The sequence below is a fragment of the Gossypium arboreum genome, chromosome 10, assembly GCF_025698485.1.
Source record: "Gossypium arboreum isolate Shixiya-1 chromosome 10, ASM2569848v2, whole genome shotgun sequence".
In the NCBI taxonomy this organism is placed as follows: Eukaryota; Viridiplantae; Streptophyta; class Magnoliopsida; order Malvales; family Malvaceae; genus Gossypium; species Gossypium arboreum.
Genome location: NC_069079.1, coordinates 99,166,471 through 99,182,751, shown reverse-complemented (window position 1 = coordinate 99,182,751; position 16,281 = coordinate 99,166,471). Strand labels below are relative to the sequence as shown.

Sequence of the window (16,281 nt, the reverse complement as noted above, 5' to 3'; positions counted from 1 at the left end):
AGTACGTTCTTGTTGCCGTTTTGAGCAATCGCAAGAAGTAGGATCTATGTATATTTTCTATATAGCCAGGTCTCATCTACTTGCACAAACGGCTTGCAGTGGGGAAATGTACGCACACATGGATCAAACATCTAGAACATCCGATGAAAAAATCTTTTTCCCAGTTGTAATTGGTCATACGGGCCATAATAAGGTCGTATCTGTAACTCAATGATAGTCCCTAGTACGTACTCCCGTATAGCGGCTATCCATCATTGTAGCTCATTATACGACGCATCACAATCCCAGTACAATTACTCCATTGTCATTTGTTTAGCTATCCACATCTTTCGGTATGATACTCGATACTGGAATCATGCCTGCATTTCGGAATCAGTACTAAAACTTTAATGGTCGGTATGTCCTTCACCATTGGCATGATACACGTACAGATAGTTTTGGAATCAAGTTTTCGATGATCTTTTGTCATACGTGTTGATGTGCATGTGTGAGGCTCAACAAATTTTCGTATCTCCCACATCTGCGAATTTTGAATAAATGCAGCTCGTACCAGCCAATTGTAGCCTTCTACCGACTTCCAACACTCCCTAATATATAACACCGGTTTAGACACTGCGACTTTGTAGCCCACTGATATATTCATGCAATATCGTTTAATAGCAAATACACATTCTTCTTTACTTTCGAATCTCTTGCCTACAAACAACTCATTAGGATCAGAATTTACGGCCAGCCGGTGAGCAGGTAGTATTTCACGGTACTCCAAAAACTCAGGTAAGTGCGTCGCGTCGAGGTCTATGAGTGACATGTGTGGCCTAGGATTATTGTGTATCACAATATGTCAAATCTGGTTCCTGACTAAAAACGCGTTAATGTTTCCATCGTCATTCACGTCTTCGTCGTCAATATCATCGGGGACCTCGTCCACATCGGGATCACTATCACTATCCACCTTTTGATCACAAAGAACAATACTATTGTATCCATCATCACCAACCACATCAATATCGGGTGCAACATTAAGATCGATATCGATCTCGCGTATAGCCGATTCACTATCAATGTACTATGCACGGTTCTTGAGCTCCATGTTCTTCACCATATGCAGCGAGATCTTCATTTGGCTCCACACCGGCTAACTCAGCAAGTAAATGAATCGGTGCTTTTTGGTCACTCTGATTCCTACAATAAAGAGCGATCATTGTCTCTACGTCTTCATCATCTATAAGTTCCATTTCGATGAATTTGATGGGATTTGTCGAAACTGAAAACTGGTAGAAAAGTTTTGAGATCCTTCTCCCACAACGTCTAACAATTTTTGCGCTAACCCTTTCCTTCATATCATCGAACGAGACATTTCTATTAAATCTCATTGCTATTTGTTGCCGACATTCAAATATATATCCAACGGTTGTTGTCAGGATAATTCTATCGAAATAAACGCATACAAAAAATTGATTATCCATCTTCAATACTCAAACTGTTAAAAAATAAACAAAAATTCTCAAAACAATTTCGAATAGCATAAAAATACTTACATAAAAAATTTAATGAATGAAAAAGGACCATTTCTAGCAATATCAAATTTATTGCCATTTCTAACAATATCTATGACAAAAATATTTTCAGTATTAATCTATTTTTTTTTGTTATCACTAACTAATAATTACTTTATAATAGTTATTAACATAAAAACTTTCAAATATATTAAAAAAATTAAAACATAATATTTTAATAATCTAAACACAAAACTTACTAACAAATCACAATAAACAAAATAACTTTAAAACAAAACATAAAAATAACACTAAACAAACTATATAATACTAACAAAATATTTCTTTTCTTATCATATTCTATTATATTTGAAAATAACAATAAAATAATAATATCTTTTCGTTCTTCTCTTTTCTTTCTTTCTTCTTTTCTCCCTTTCTTGTTCTGCTAATTTTTTTTTTAACTGATACGAGCCGGATGGGGGAGTGAGGGGGAATATACTAGTGTGCCGCCCATCAAATAGGCACCACCAGTGCCGCCTATCAGATAGGCACCGTACCCCTTTTGTATTTTTTTACCCGTATATACCAGAATAGAAAAGTGGAGCTGCCTATGTCAGAATAAGGGTGGTGTCGCCTATGCACCACCCTTTGCCTATTTGAATAGCCCATTTTGGTTTTTTTTTTATATATTATTTATGTAAAAAAACCCATAAAAGTATCACAAAATCTATTGTATTATACATTGAATTGCATTTTACCCTTTCTGCTGAATAAATGTGCAAATTAGTCGTTTTTATGTTAGATGAGTGAGCAAAGCCACCTCTCTATTCAAATATGATATTTATATAAAGTATAATAACAAATTCAATCCTTAACCTTTACACATTTATTACCTTTACACATTTATTTAATTTGACTCGTACTCTTTTATTGGAAGTAATTTTAAACTAATAAAATTAAAGGATCAAAAGACCTTAGTAACAAATTTAAAAAATCAATTACGATTTTAAAATTTAAAAATATTAAAAAGTCATAAAAATTATAAACAAATTATAAAAATAAAATTTATAACTTTTATAATTTTAAAATTATAAAACTAAGAAGAAACTTTTAATATGTTTACACCAAATTTTTTAATTTTAAAATTAGAAACTTTTAATGCTTTAATAAAAATTTTAATTCTAAACTTTTAACAATTAATTTATAATTTTTAAAAATTTAAAAGAGCTTAGATTTTTTTTAATTTGCTATTCAAAAATTTTTAATTTACTCTTAACAAAAGAATAAATCAAATTGTATAAATATATAAAAATTGAAGACTAAATTTATTGTTATACATAATATATTTTAACAGTAGTTTAGAAACTTTGTTATACTTTTACCATATTTATAAACGTAAAATCCTTTCTTTCAGAAATTCAAATATAATCGAATGCTTTAAAAAAGGCAAATAAATAATCTAATATATATGATCCTTGATTAAAATTGGAAAGAGTTGGAACTATTTGGTACAAAGTAAAATCGAATACCAAATTATACAACATGCATTTTTTTCCCTAGCCACTGCATAGGAAAAAAAATTGAAAGGAAAAACTATATCATTTCAGAATCCTTGAGGAACTGTTATTAATACAAACTCTTTACTAAGCTACCATTGCTCTTATGCGCTAATGCATAAGGGCAACAGCGGCCTCCTGAATGAAAGGCTGCGTGACATGCACGAATTGTTCGGCTTCCCGCTCCACCTCTTCCCAACACCGACGAGCTCCTTTTCCCTCTTTCATCTTCTTCACGAATGCAACAAACCGTCTCCAATTGTCCGGATGAAAGAGCGATGGGTTCATCCTCAAGTACGTAAATGCACACATCTCTCTATCAACTGGTGAGCCATCGACATTCAACGATGAAGCTTGTAAGATCTGCTCGTGGGCGTATTCATCATAACGGGGAAGTGCATTCTCCCCGGCAAGCGGAACTTGTGCTGCTCCGGTTGCTAAAGCAACTTGCTTCACTAGCTTCTCAGGTGCACACAAGGCATCTTGGGGCTGCTCATGATCCCGCATCTCTATGCAAGTGAAGTTGAAAACGGCACCATGACGTGCTAGCATTTGAGCGATCGGGAGGTAACCATCTCGGTACCTTGTGTTATAGTACCCTGCTGTGAGTTCAGGAGCATGGGATCGGGTTCCATAATGCCAGTGGATTCCCGCAACTTTCACTGAGATCTTCACACCTGCACCGTCAAAAATCGATGTTGCGGACGATAGAATTCTCTCCCCGTGATCTAACAGCATCTGAGAGTACCAGGTAAGGAAGAATTCACCATATGGAGTATTCCAACCACCACCTTCTTTCTTGAAAAAAGGCGTATCTTCTGGCCAATTGTTGTAGTGACCAGCATCAGTTGGGCCAGTGCTACCCCATTCTGGCTTACCCGCCGCTTCAGCTGCTGCTTTGAGGCTGCTAAGCATATACTGCATCAAATAACATCCATATTATTAACATCAAAACAGAACCTAATCTGAAATAGAGACAAGAGAGAGCAGTGCAATGTCAGGGTACCTTATCAAAACATTGGAAGGCTCCAATTCCAGGGAACTTCCATGTCCCATTCGCCTCCGGATACGAAGGGTACCGAAGCTCACCTGCCGGACCCATTCCGACTTGGATTTCCTGTAGTGAAAAACAACGGTAATTCCTTAGCAGTTGAATTCTTCCAAGAGGATGAGACAAAATGGGATCAACAATTACTAGTAAATTAGAAGAATTACCACAATGGTATCACCAAGGAGGTGTTTGAAATTGTCCCTAAAGGCACGCATGAAATCAGCATAACACTGAACAGGCGTACGGCCTTTCAAGACAGGAAGGGTATCGCAACCAAGTGAAAGGTATTCGTAGTTCCTTCTTCCCCATTGATCAGTGTATGCGAGGTCTGGGTCCTTCTCGATCTCCTCTGTAACCCACTTGGGCAAAGGAATACTGTACAAAAACAACCATATTTTTTCCTTTAAAAGAGTATCTCCATAACATCAAATCAATACATCCCAGTATTTGATTCAATAAAAATTTAGATAAATAATACAGGATTTGGACCACCGTATGGGGGCTTATGAAAATTTCCATACAAACCCCATATTCTCTGCCTGGAGAGATGGAGAGAAATGAAAGCTACCACCGTACCCTCCGTGAAAATGGGTCCTTATCCTTCGTAAAAAAAAATTTTTCTGATTCATGAACTTTTAAAATAGGTTCTGAAAATTTATTTCCATATCTATCTCCAAATTTAATTTCTTTCGGTCCCCTTTTTACCCCACTTTTGTAAAAAGATGCAATGAAAGCTTACGTTATCCCTTCATCTAAATTTTTTTTTAAAAACGTTGGTTCATCTGATTGTCTCTTTCAAATTCAAAAAAAAGCAAATGATTGACTTGGAATCAATAATTAATCAAACGTGTAAACTTTTCTTTCTTCTTGATTTTCAAAAAGGTATCCCATCCCCACAAAAATTAATTTAAAATTACTATTTTTTAAATAAAATTTTCATAAGCTGAGTAACGGGATCTTGAAGAAAAAGAAGGGTTTAAATTTTAAAAGTTAAACAGTAAAGAGAGGTAAGGAGGAGATACGAACGTGCAAGAGTCACCGACGTTGCCGCCACACTGATGGAATGACATGACAGCCTGGACTTTAAGGCCATGCTTCTTAGCCATCTCGAGAAGCTCGGCGTAGCCACCCCAATTGTAAGCACCCGGCGCTTCCCTCTCCACCAGCCCCCACCAAACGTCAATCATTATCCCCTCCACTCCCGCGCTTTTCAGCGCGTGGAGACTCGCATTCATCGCCTTCTTTCTATTCACCGTATTCCCGTTCGTCACGCTATCCAACGGCATCATCACGTAAACCGGAACCCCTTTCTTCTCCTCTTTCTTCCCTCCCTCCTTCCACGCCACCGACGCCGATGACTCCTCAGCCGTCTCCAGCGGTGATAACGTCCCGTAGGCCTGGCAAGCGGCGGACAGATCCGGACGCAGCGACGGACTCATCATAGCCGACCTGTTTGCCGCGCTTCGCGGCGTCAGCGGTGGAGTTAACATTGGAGGGGACAGAGCTTCTCCTGGGGCGTTGCATCGGAGATTCGCCAATGGAACTTTCCGAACTCCCGACACATTAGCCGTCGCTGAGGATGATTGTTCTCCGGTAGTGACTTCAGCTGCAATTTGTGTCCCGGCTAGAGATCCAATCTGATGCGCCAAATTCAACGCCATTTTCTATTTATTCGAATTGTTTGGCTTTTCCGATTACCTGTCAGAGATGAGAAGAAAAAAGGAAATGAATCTTACACCCTTTTCTTTTTTGTTTTGCGTAAATTTATTCAGTTGGGGATGTTTCCGACTTTGAATGTGAGCTGAGGCTTGAAGGTGTTGTGAGATGAAGTATTTATAGAAACGAAATTTAAAGAAGGGGCGATCCAGGAGGCAACGGCTACGATTGCTGGACTCACGTGAGAATGGACGGTTAGATTAAATAAGTGTCGTGAACGCGTTTTTTTGGAGTGAGGGACTAAAAAATAGGATAGCGAAAGAGATAGAGGCACGTGTTTATAAGGGAACATTCACGTGTCCGATCCTTTCGGCTTAAGACATAGGATAAGAGGATTTAGTGTTTTGTTTCTAAGGCTACTTAGACGTCCACGCAAGGGGCAGGCAGGGGGACAGGTGGATGGTTTTGAGGGGCGGTAGGACGGCAGATAATGCCACCTTCTGTTGGTTTAAGACACATAGGGTCCGTAATATCGGGTGATTCAGCATAAATCAACGGTAGAAACCGAATTTAGGGTCTGGCCCGATATCATATGATTGGGAATTGGTGGCTCTGATTCACTTTTGATTCTTGTGTGGACCACCCTTGAATCTTGGATACATTATGGGGACTGCTGCCAACTTCTTCCTTAAGATTTGTGAAGAGAAAACGACCTATACCCCATAAATTTGAACTGCGTAGGAAACAGCATAGATAAGATAGTAATTAAAATTTAGAATATTTGAGAATTAAATTTTTATATCGGTGTAATTTTTTTTTAATTCACATAATCATCCTTTAACATTACAAAAAAAAAATCATTTTATCATTTTATCATTTTATCTTTTATTTAACTTTTCACCTTTTCTAGACCAAGCTAGAAAATTTTAAAATGATAAAATTAAATTATAATTTTACGATAATAAAAATATTATTTTATTATTTTAATAGTTTATATTTTTATAATTTTAAAAATTAAATTAAATTGTTATCATTTTAGGAAACTAAATTACAATTTTACCTTTATTAATTTAAATTAAAATTTTATAGGGCCTTAGTAGAAAATTTTTCATTTTAGGAGGTTAAGGCCCTCGCCAAATTTCCTAGTTATGCCCTTGTTCTAGCTTTTAAATTTGTATTTATTTTTTAAAATAAAGTCATCTCAAAATAGATTGAAAAATTAACATTTGTAACTTTGTTAACGTAGCATACACCTAGATTGCCATGTGGATGACATGTCAGCATTAAATTAATTTTTTAAAAATTTTAAAAATTTTAAAAATTATTTCTAAAATTAAATGGTTAAAAATATAAAAAATATAATTCTTTTTATGTTTTAATTTTTAAAAAAATTAATTAAATATTGGCATGTTATCCACGTGGCAATCCACGTGTATGCCACATTAGCAAAGTTAACAAATATTAACTTTTTCACCTATTTTTGGGTGATTTGATAAAAAATATAAATTTAAGGACTAAAAGACGAAAAATAAATAGAGGGTCAAAATTATTTTTTTGGAAAACTAGAGAGTCAAAAAATCATTATATCTTTTAATTATATAAATTGGATTAAGGATATCGACAAAACTCGTTGGAACCTCAATTATTGTAATAATTTAGATATTTGAGTTTGAATGTAAATTTGTTTAAGGATTAGAAGTTATGAATAGTAGATTTGTTTAAGGATTAGATTATTCATTCAAACTCGGATATACACCGAGAAATTTAGAATGTTTAGATAATAATATTAGGCCCAAAATAAGTTTAAATAGATGTAGGTTTGAATATTGGAGATTATATTTTTAAGAGGATAACTATAAACTCTAAACATTGATTGTAAAATGAAAATGAAATATACTAAAAAAGTGATATAAATATTTTTTAAAAAAGTTTGAAAAATATAGTAGCTTAAAATGGATTTGGTCAACCATTTGCAAATATGAGATATTTGGATAAAATTTTGAATATATATTTCAACTCAAGCTGGACTGAGCTTGTACAAATATAAAGTCTACTAATATTCTATTTAAATCCAGCCCGGATGACTCATGAATGCATCTAACGAATAGTTTAAAATTAAAAATAATAGTTTTCATGTTTTTTTCCTCTTTTAAAATTTATGGAAATATATATTATTTAGGCAATGTTTGATAGATTGAAAAACTAAACACTAAAAAATTAAGTGTTGAATTTAAGTTATAAAATTTGTTTGATATATTAGTTAAATTTAAATATTGAGTATAATTAGATTGTTTGATAAAAGATAATACAATCTTTAATGAAATAGAATAAAATAAAAATAACTTAATTTATTGTCTATTAAATTTTTATACATATATTTTAATTTTTTCAAATCAACAAATTCAATCAAAAACTAAGGGTGGATTCGGATGGGTGGTGGGATGCAATGCGATAGTTTAATTTATTTTTTGTCTCACGTTACAGTATCGCTATAATATCTAATCTCATCGTAACTATTATTTTTACATTAATCGTAGATAAACGTATCGTCTATCTAAACTCAATTTAAAAATTAGATTTTAGTAAACTAATGTGGTCCACATATTTATTATGAAATAAATTTTAGTATCTAGTTTTAAATTTGGTAGACAATATTGATAAGATGTTTTTGGGTTTGATTGATAAGTTAGGTTTGTATTATATCACAGTTGATACGCGGTTTAAGAATGGGTGATTAAAAATGATTTTGGAGAGACATAAAGAGAGAGGTCGAGTGGAGAGAATTATCCTCCTGTTAAGGTGTGGAGGATAGCTTTAAGAAGACTGTATGTAAATCCTAACCAATAATATTCTTATTTTGTAAGTTAGTTAATAATAGGGTCTTAGACACTTGCTATGATGGTAAGTGACATTTTAAAATAACAAATATTATTATAATAATATTTTTATCTTTTAATATTTTTATGTAAAATCCTTAAATAAATTAATTTAAACCACTTATCATCAATTATGATCCAAGTAGCACTTGTAAGATTATAGAGTTTGTGATAAGGAAAGCGTTGAGTCCGGCCTATATTCACGAAAGCCCTATCGAGACGTTCCTTACCAAACAAACTAGACCTTCTACCACATTCCCAATTAAAAACCGGTTTTTTTTTCACAAATAAATTTTAAATTTTAATTAATTATAAAAATGACACACTTTTTTATTATACATGTAAATGAACTAAAATTTATAATAAAAATTGGTGAAGTCAAATAGTTTGGTACCACTAACATGCCACGTCAGCAAACCTAATAAATATTTTTTTTGATGGAGTCATGTAGAATAACGCTGCCTGTATAAATATTAGAGAAATATTATTATTTCTGAAAAATTAGGGGATTTAAAAAAAAATAATCCTTTTTTGGTGGAACCATGGAGTTTGGCGCCACCATTTTATTACTAGGGTTTTTTTAAATACGTTTTTTAATTTAAAATTTAAAAAAATAATATTTTATTTGTAGAGCCATATAGAATGGCGCCACTAGTATACTATGTATAATATATTTTTAAATGTGTTATTTTTTTATTTTAGTTTTTTTAAAAATAATTTTTAGTTGGTGAAGCCATATAGAATGGTGCCACCAGTGTACTGTATTTTTTTAAATATGTTATTTTTTTAGTCTAAAAAATTTAAAAATGATATTCTATTTTGGTGGAGCCATAAAGTTTGTCCTACATATATAGATATTGTTGAGTTTTTTTTGTAACAATTGAGCTGGAAGAGAAGAAAAAGAAATTATTGTGTTTATTAGGAGAGCTCAAAAATTTTGGTAAAGATGAATAACTCGGTGTATTTGGTGTATGTTCTTTTTTATGGCGAAATTGTAGAAGGTGATGTTGGTTGTGTATTTCATTGTCGACAGAGAGTAGGGTTGCGATTCAATAAAACTATGAAGCTGGAAGAAATGAAAATGAAGATCAGTGCGAAAATAGTTATATGTCGTCGAAGGGCGATGTCCAGATTATTTTACAAGTTTTCAATCTCTATAGATCCACTAAAATTTTGTGAGATGCAACTGTTAGATGATGATGACTTGGATACTATAATGGAAATATAATGGTCGACTAGGAGTGAGAACCCCTAACAGGTTGAGTTATTTGCTGAGTTAGCGGACTTAGAACCCGTTGAAAATGTTAGTCCAATAAGTCAACATTGCATATTTGATTTTGATCTTAATGTCGGATGGACAGATCAATTAGACTGCGGAGGGACATCACAGATGCCTGAAAATCCAAATTATGGTGGGAGTTTGTATAACAACCTTGTCATTGGTCCCTGTCTACAAATACATCCAGAGGTGATAGGCATTGAGGTAGATGTTGGAGAAGGGACCAATAATTGTGAAGATTTTGATCAGGACGTTGAATATTTTAGTGACACCAATATTGATAAGGTTTCGAATGATATCGATGATGGAGGCCTAGAGGAGGTTGAAGATGCTCACGCCCCTTCTTTTAGTAACCCGAGTCGTGGCATTGTTTTACGAAATGACCCTAGGGCGACATGTTGAGTGTAGATCTAGATGCAACGCATGCATCTGATTTCCCTGAGTATGCCGATATAGTCACTGCTCACAGATTGACATCAAAATCTCAATTGGAAGAATTGTTCGTTAGGCAACAATTCGAGAACAAGGCGGACTGTGTGTTTTCCATCAAACAGTACAACATGAAGGTGTTGATTGATTACAAGGTTGCTAAGTCTACATTGACATTATATGTTGGGGAATGTTGGAGAGCCGGCAATTGGTGTTGCTGGCGAGTTCGGGCTGCATTTATATAGATGACTCAATAGTGGCAAATACGAAAATTAGAATGGCATCATACATGCACTGTAGCACATATGACTCAAAACCACTGGAAATTGGATGCCAAAAGTATTTGCATCATGCCACTAGTGAAAGAAAACATAACCATTCTTATGTCGACATTGATTGCAGTACAAAGTGTCATACAGGAAAGCATGGTGGGCAAAATAAATGGCCATGCAACAATTGTACGATGATTGGGATGAGTCATACAATAAACTTTAAGAGTAGATTTAACGACGATGGAGCACGTCCTAGGAACTGTCGTGGACTTACAAACGTTTCCTTACAGAGGCCCGAATGAACAACTGGAACCGGCGAGAAGAGTTTTTCGCCGATTGTTCTGGACTTTCGATCCATATGTTAGGGCCTTCTCTCATTGCAAACCCCTTGTACAGGTTGATGGAACGTGGCTTTATGAAAAATACACGCAAATACTTCTGATTATGGTTGTACAAAACGGTAACCGAAATGTACTACCAATAGTCTTCTCCATCATGGAGTCAAAGAACTCCAAATCATGGGAATTTTTCATTAGGAACTTGTAGAGGCATGTTGTCAAGCAAAACAACATTTGCATTGTTTCCGATAGATTGGATTGTTGCTGCTATTCGACAATACAAGGTTTCATGGAGGTTCATCTACTGCATTCACCACATCGCTATCAACTTCCACAAGGAGTATAAGAACAAAAACTAGTGCAAACAAATCGTGAGCATGGGTAAAAATATCGTATTTAAATTTGTATATGTAAATATTTCAAGTCCATTTACTAAAAGGGATGGTAATGTGTTTTATCAAAATAAATACATAGGGTACAAGCTGGAACCATATCGATTTAGACATAAGCTGGCAAGGTTAGAGACTGATATGGTAAGGTTCGATCCTTCTCTCAAACAACGGTTGGGTAGAATGAAGCCATGGCAATGGGTTCAATGTTTTGATGATGGGTATCGATATGGTCATATAGTGACCAACCTCTTTGAGGCCGTTAATTTCATCTTGAGCATATGCATGTCACTTGCCAATTTCATCAATTTTCTCAGCCATGTTTTACAGGCTGGAAACCTTGGTGCCAAAAATAAGGTTGAGACAAACAAAATAGTTGGAGGCAGGATATGTGCATGTCGATGGTGTTAGGAATGTCATGAAAGAGAACACTCAGAAGGCGAGGTCAATGAATGCAGAACTATATTCCCAAAACTTGGAAAATTTCTAAGTGACAGAGTACATCGGTCCTTCGGGTGAAGTGCTTATGTTCAGAGGTTGGTCCTTTGGGTCGGGCATCTGGGTCGAACTCCCCCATAGTGTGAATTCCATGTTTGTAGTCGCGATTCGGTACTATCATAAGTTGTCCACCATATAAATAAATGTGCCATCGGGCCATATACCACTGCATGTAACACCCTAACCCGTATCCATCTCTGGAATAGGGTTTTGAAGCATTATCGGACTTATCAATTAAACAACCAAACAATTCTCATATCCAAACAAATATCATTCAAATACAATTATATAGTCTCTAATACGAGCCCTCGATGCCAAAAAAAGCATTAGAAGTGGTTCGGGACTAAACCGAGAACTCAGGAAAATGTTGGAAAAAATATAAAAAAATTTCAAAGTACAGGGGACACACGTTCGTGTGGCCTGACTGTATGTCTCACATGGCTAAAAACACGCCCATGTCACAGGCCCTGTGGACATTCAAAATGGGTCACATAGTTGTGTTCCAGCCCGTGTCCTACCTCGTGTAACTCACTAACTTGGGTTACACAGCCAACCACACACCCGTTTGACTAGCCCGTGTACCATTCAAAATGGCCTCACACGTCCGTGTGATAGGCCGTGTGCTAGACCGTGTGAAAACTGGAGCGTATACTAACTTATGCCACACGGCTAGGTCAAACGCTTATGTTCTAGGCTGTGTAAAGCTACTGACTTAGTTTTTAAATAAATACCAGGGGACACACGGCCATGTCACCTAGCCGCGTGTCACACACGGCTGAGACACACGCCCGTGTCTCTGCCTATGTGAACAAAAGTAGGTTATTTTCCAAGCTTTATTTCTCACCCAAATTAGTTTTAACCTATACATACCAAATAGCATATGACCATATCCTCATTAGGCATTCAAAACAACCACAACCAAGTTCAATTCATACAATTCCATACCAACAACAACATTACTCATAAACATCACAATTGGCCATTCAATTTCATAGTAATTTCACATCCAAAAATCACCTAAATGGTCAATTCCATATATGCACTATCTTGCCTAATATTTAGCATGCTAATACATTCTCAAATTCAAACATTTGCTACCTTTAATACCAAATAACAACAAGACATTCACATAGCAATTATGATCTACATAAAAAAGGGGCCATTTACACGTATTTACATAACCAAGTTTACCAAAATAAGCCAAATCACCTGGCTAAACACATAACCAAAAGCATATATCATTTACAAGCCAAATCAATTGGCTATAAACATTACAAACATATATGCCATATTAACCACAATACCTATACATGCCATATACCAAGTACACAAGTTCAAAAGTACCAAAACAACAGCTGGATAGTGTGATGAGATCTTCGACAACTCCTAATCTGAGTAAGCTTCGAAATCACTATAAAACACAGAAAAGTAAACAGAGTAAGCTATTAAGCTTAGTAAGCTCGTATAGCTAATAAGTATAACTTACCAATCTTCACAATTTAGGTAATCTAAACATAATATACTACAACTCAACTTAATCACAAGTCTAACATATATTCATCCACATAGTAAATCATGAAACTCACAAATTTTATGGATTCAATGCTTATATGGTTTACGTACATACCTGTACTGATACATATCAATCTCTTACCCTTTCATATCATTAATATACTAGTTGAACCATTTGGAATAATATCGGATATTCGGGAATCTCGCACCTTAAGTGCCAATACATGGTCGAAACCATTTCAATCTCATATCTCATATGTAAATGCTCATCTCGAGCTATCACCGGGTCTGTTCACACAAGCTAACGGTCAAGACGTAGCTACACGATGCTGCTTACACAAGCTGACGAGTAACCACAATACATGCCAGAAAACTCAGCCACCGGTAGAATGTACAGACCAACACCCAAAACACAATAACCCTTAATGACATGTCATTTATATCTATCTATTTCTAATGTTCAACCGGGATTTATAGATTGTCAATAACTTGTCGAGAATTTCTGTAGTGTCGTATCATCACAATTATATCAATTAAGCATTCAAATACATATAATCTAATGCTTATTAAACATAGAAACTTACCTCGACCACAAAAATGACGCAATAGGATCGACTAGTCCAAAACTTTATCTTTTCCTCGATTTTGATCCGTACAAGGCTTAATTTGATCTAATAATCAAATTCATCCATTTAGTATTCATTCTATTCAATTTAGAACAAATACATATTTTTGAAAATTTACACTTTTACCCCTAATATTTTAACTTTTTTAGAATTTAGTCCCTAACTTATAAAAATGCAAATTCATGCAATTTAATCCACACCCATGCTAGTCAAATTTCATAAAAGCTATTAGCACCACACACATTTTATTAATTCACACATTTCACCACATAATTTTCACATTTCTCAATTTAATCCCTAATTAAAAATTTTATCAAAAATCACTTAACAAATGTTGTTTTCTAACAACAACCATCTATTTTCTACCATGAAACATCAAAACGCATACACATTCATTAATGGTAAAACCTTAGGCTTTTAACAGTTTCACACATTAGTCCCTAGGCTAGCTAGATTAAGCTACAACGACTCCAAAAACATAGAAATCATTAAAAACGGGATCAAAAATCATACAATGCAAGTGGAGAAGTCTAGTCGAATGCTCAACCTTCAAAAATTGTGTTTTCTACCCTATTTTTCAATGGAAGAAACTAACCAAGAAGATAATGTTTTGTTTTTACCTATTTTACCTTATTTATTAATTAATTTACCTTATTAACCTTTAACTAAAAACTTAAAAATCATCTAATTTATGTCCATAAAAGTCCACTTATATTATCAATGGTTTCATTACAACATAAAGAATCTAACCATTTAATATCATAGCTATTAGATCCCTTTACCTTATAGAACTCAAGTTTTGCACTTTTTGCAATTTAGTCATTTTTTATCGAATTAAGCATACAAACGATAAAATTTCTTGACGAAATTTTTATATGACTCTATTAACATGCCACAGATATTAAGATATTAATAAATTAAATATTTTGACCTTAAATTTGTAGTCCCGAAACCACTTTGATTTCACAGAAAATTGGTTGTTACACTGCATGTATTCTATAACACCCCCTGACCCCAAACTGTCGCTGGAACAGGGTTTCGGACCATTACTGGACTTATCGGAAAATTTACAATTAATTCAAAATAAATGACATACATATCTTCATTTAATTATAAAGTCCCTATAATGGATCCTCGAGGTCCAAATCACACGTTAGAAACAAATCGGGACTTGTTCGGGTACTCCAAATTTTTTTTGTGCGAACTCAATATAACCCCTTTATAAATATCTAACCTTCTTTGCAAATTCAAATCGAGACCAATCCAAACAAATGAATTCATGAATTTATACATCTCTAATTATAACAAACTAATAATATAAAGTTCTAACATTTTTATGTTTATAATAATCTACCATAAGAAGTCAAATTGATTCATTTAAATTATCATTCAACAAAATTTCCCAAAGCTATGATATAGATTATGTTCAAGACATATGTAATTGTATTGAACAACCATTACCATCATTTATCATTAATATTTATGTATCAAAATAACAATAAATTACAACCTAGGTACATGCCATTTTCAAAAGAGAAAATACATTACCACGTATTTGAGTTCGGGATTGACTTGGATGCTGAGTCGTTAGTCATTTTTGTACCTAACCTGCGCACTAAATGGTATTTTTATAAACCAACACTTAAATAATTATAAAATACATATATAACACTACTCAAATTCAATAACTATTCAAATATTTACCTTTCAATCCAGTGCTCTATTTTATTTCAAACTCAGCATCAATCGTTATTTTTCAATAACAATTATTTGTTTATTGTTATTCAATAACAATCATTTATTCAGTATCAAACAATCAATAACAATCAGTTATTCAGTCCAGTAATACAGTCATTCAGTTATTCAGTGCAATAGTTCACACCTATTAACATAACTAAGACTTAGACGGATACAGTCCAGTAATACACTCATTGCCTCATCCGCTTTGCCAAAGTAAACAGTAGTAGTACGGTACTTAGTACCTCATCGGATTAAACCGAAGTAATAATAACAGTACGACACACAAGGTGCCTCATGGACTCGAAGTCGAAGTAACAGTACGACAGTTATAGTGCCTCATCGACTCAAGGTCGAAGTATCCCTAAACACTTCCAATCCTATGGCATGCCAATTATATCCAACTTAGCCCGATACAGTTAATAGGGTATTCAATTCATTTCTCAGTTGATAGTAATTAATCATTTCAATATCCATTTCACAATAATTACATATTCACATACATTCAATTCAATATCAAAACACTAATACTTACCTTAATATCTTTCCATACACATAGAATA

At 34.3% G+C, this 16,281-nt stretch overlaps 1 protein-coding gene across 1 annotated transcript; it reads right to left on the bottom strand.

Moving 5' to 3' along the window:
* Positions 1–2,935: 2,935 nt before the first annotated feature.
* Positions 2,936–6,032, bottom strand: LOC108479687 (beta-amylase 1, chloroplastic-like). The gene is made up of 4 exons (XM_017782420.2): positions 5,133–6,032; positions 4,271–4,481; positions 4,062–4,172; positions 2,936–3,973 (listed from the first exon to the last, which is right to left on the bottom strand). Exons 1-4 carry the CDS (start codon positions 5,765–5,767, stop codon positions 3,167–3,169), a joined length of 1,764 nt encoding a protein of 587 aa, XP_017637909.1. The 5' UTR covers positions 5,768–6,032; the 3' UTR covers positions 2,936–3,166.
* Positions 6,033–16,281: the final 10,249 nt, after the last annotated feature.

Coding starts and splice junctions, on each gene's coding strand:
- LOC108479687 (XM_017782420.2), bottom strand. CDS start 5,767: ATGGCGTTGAATTTGGCGCATCAGATTGGATCTCTAGCCGGGACACAA. Junction 4,482..5,132: donor AACGTCGGTGACTCTTGCAC/GTTCGTATCTCC, acceptor GTTTTTGTACAG/TATTCCTTTGCCCAAGTGGG. Junction 3,974..4,061: donor CCTTCCAATGTTTTGATAAG/GTACCCTGACAT, acceptor TATTTGATGCAG/TATATGCTTAGCAGCCTCAA.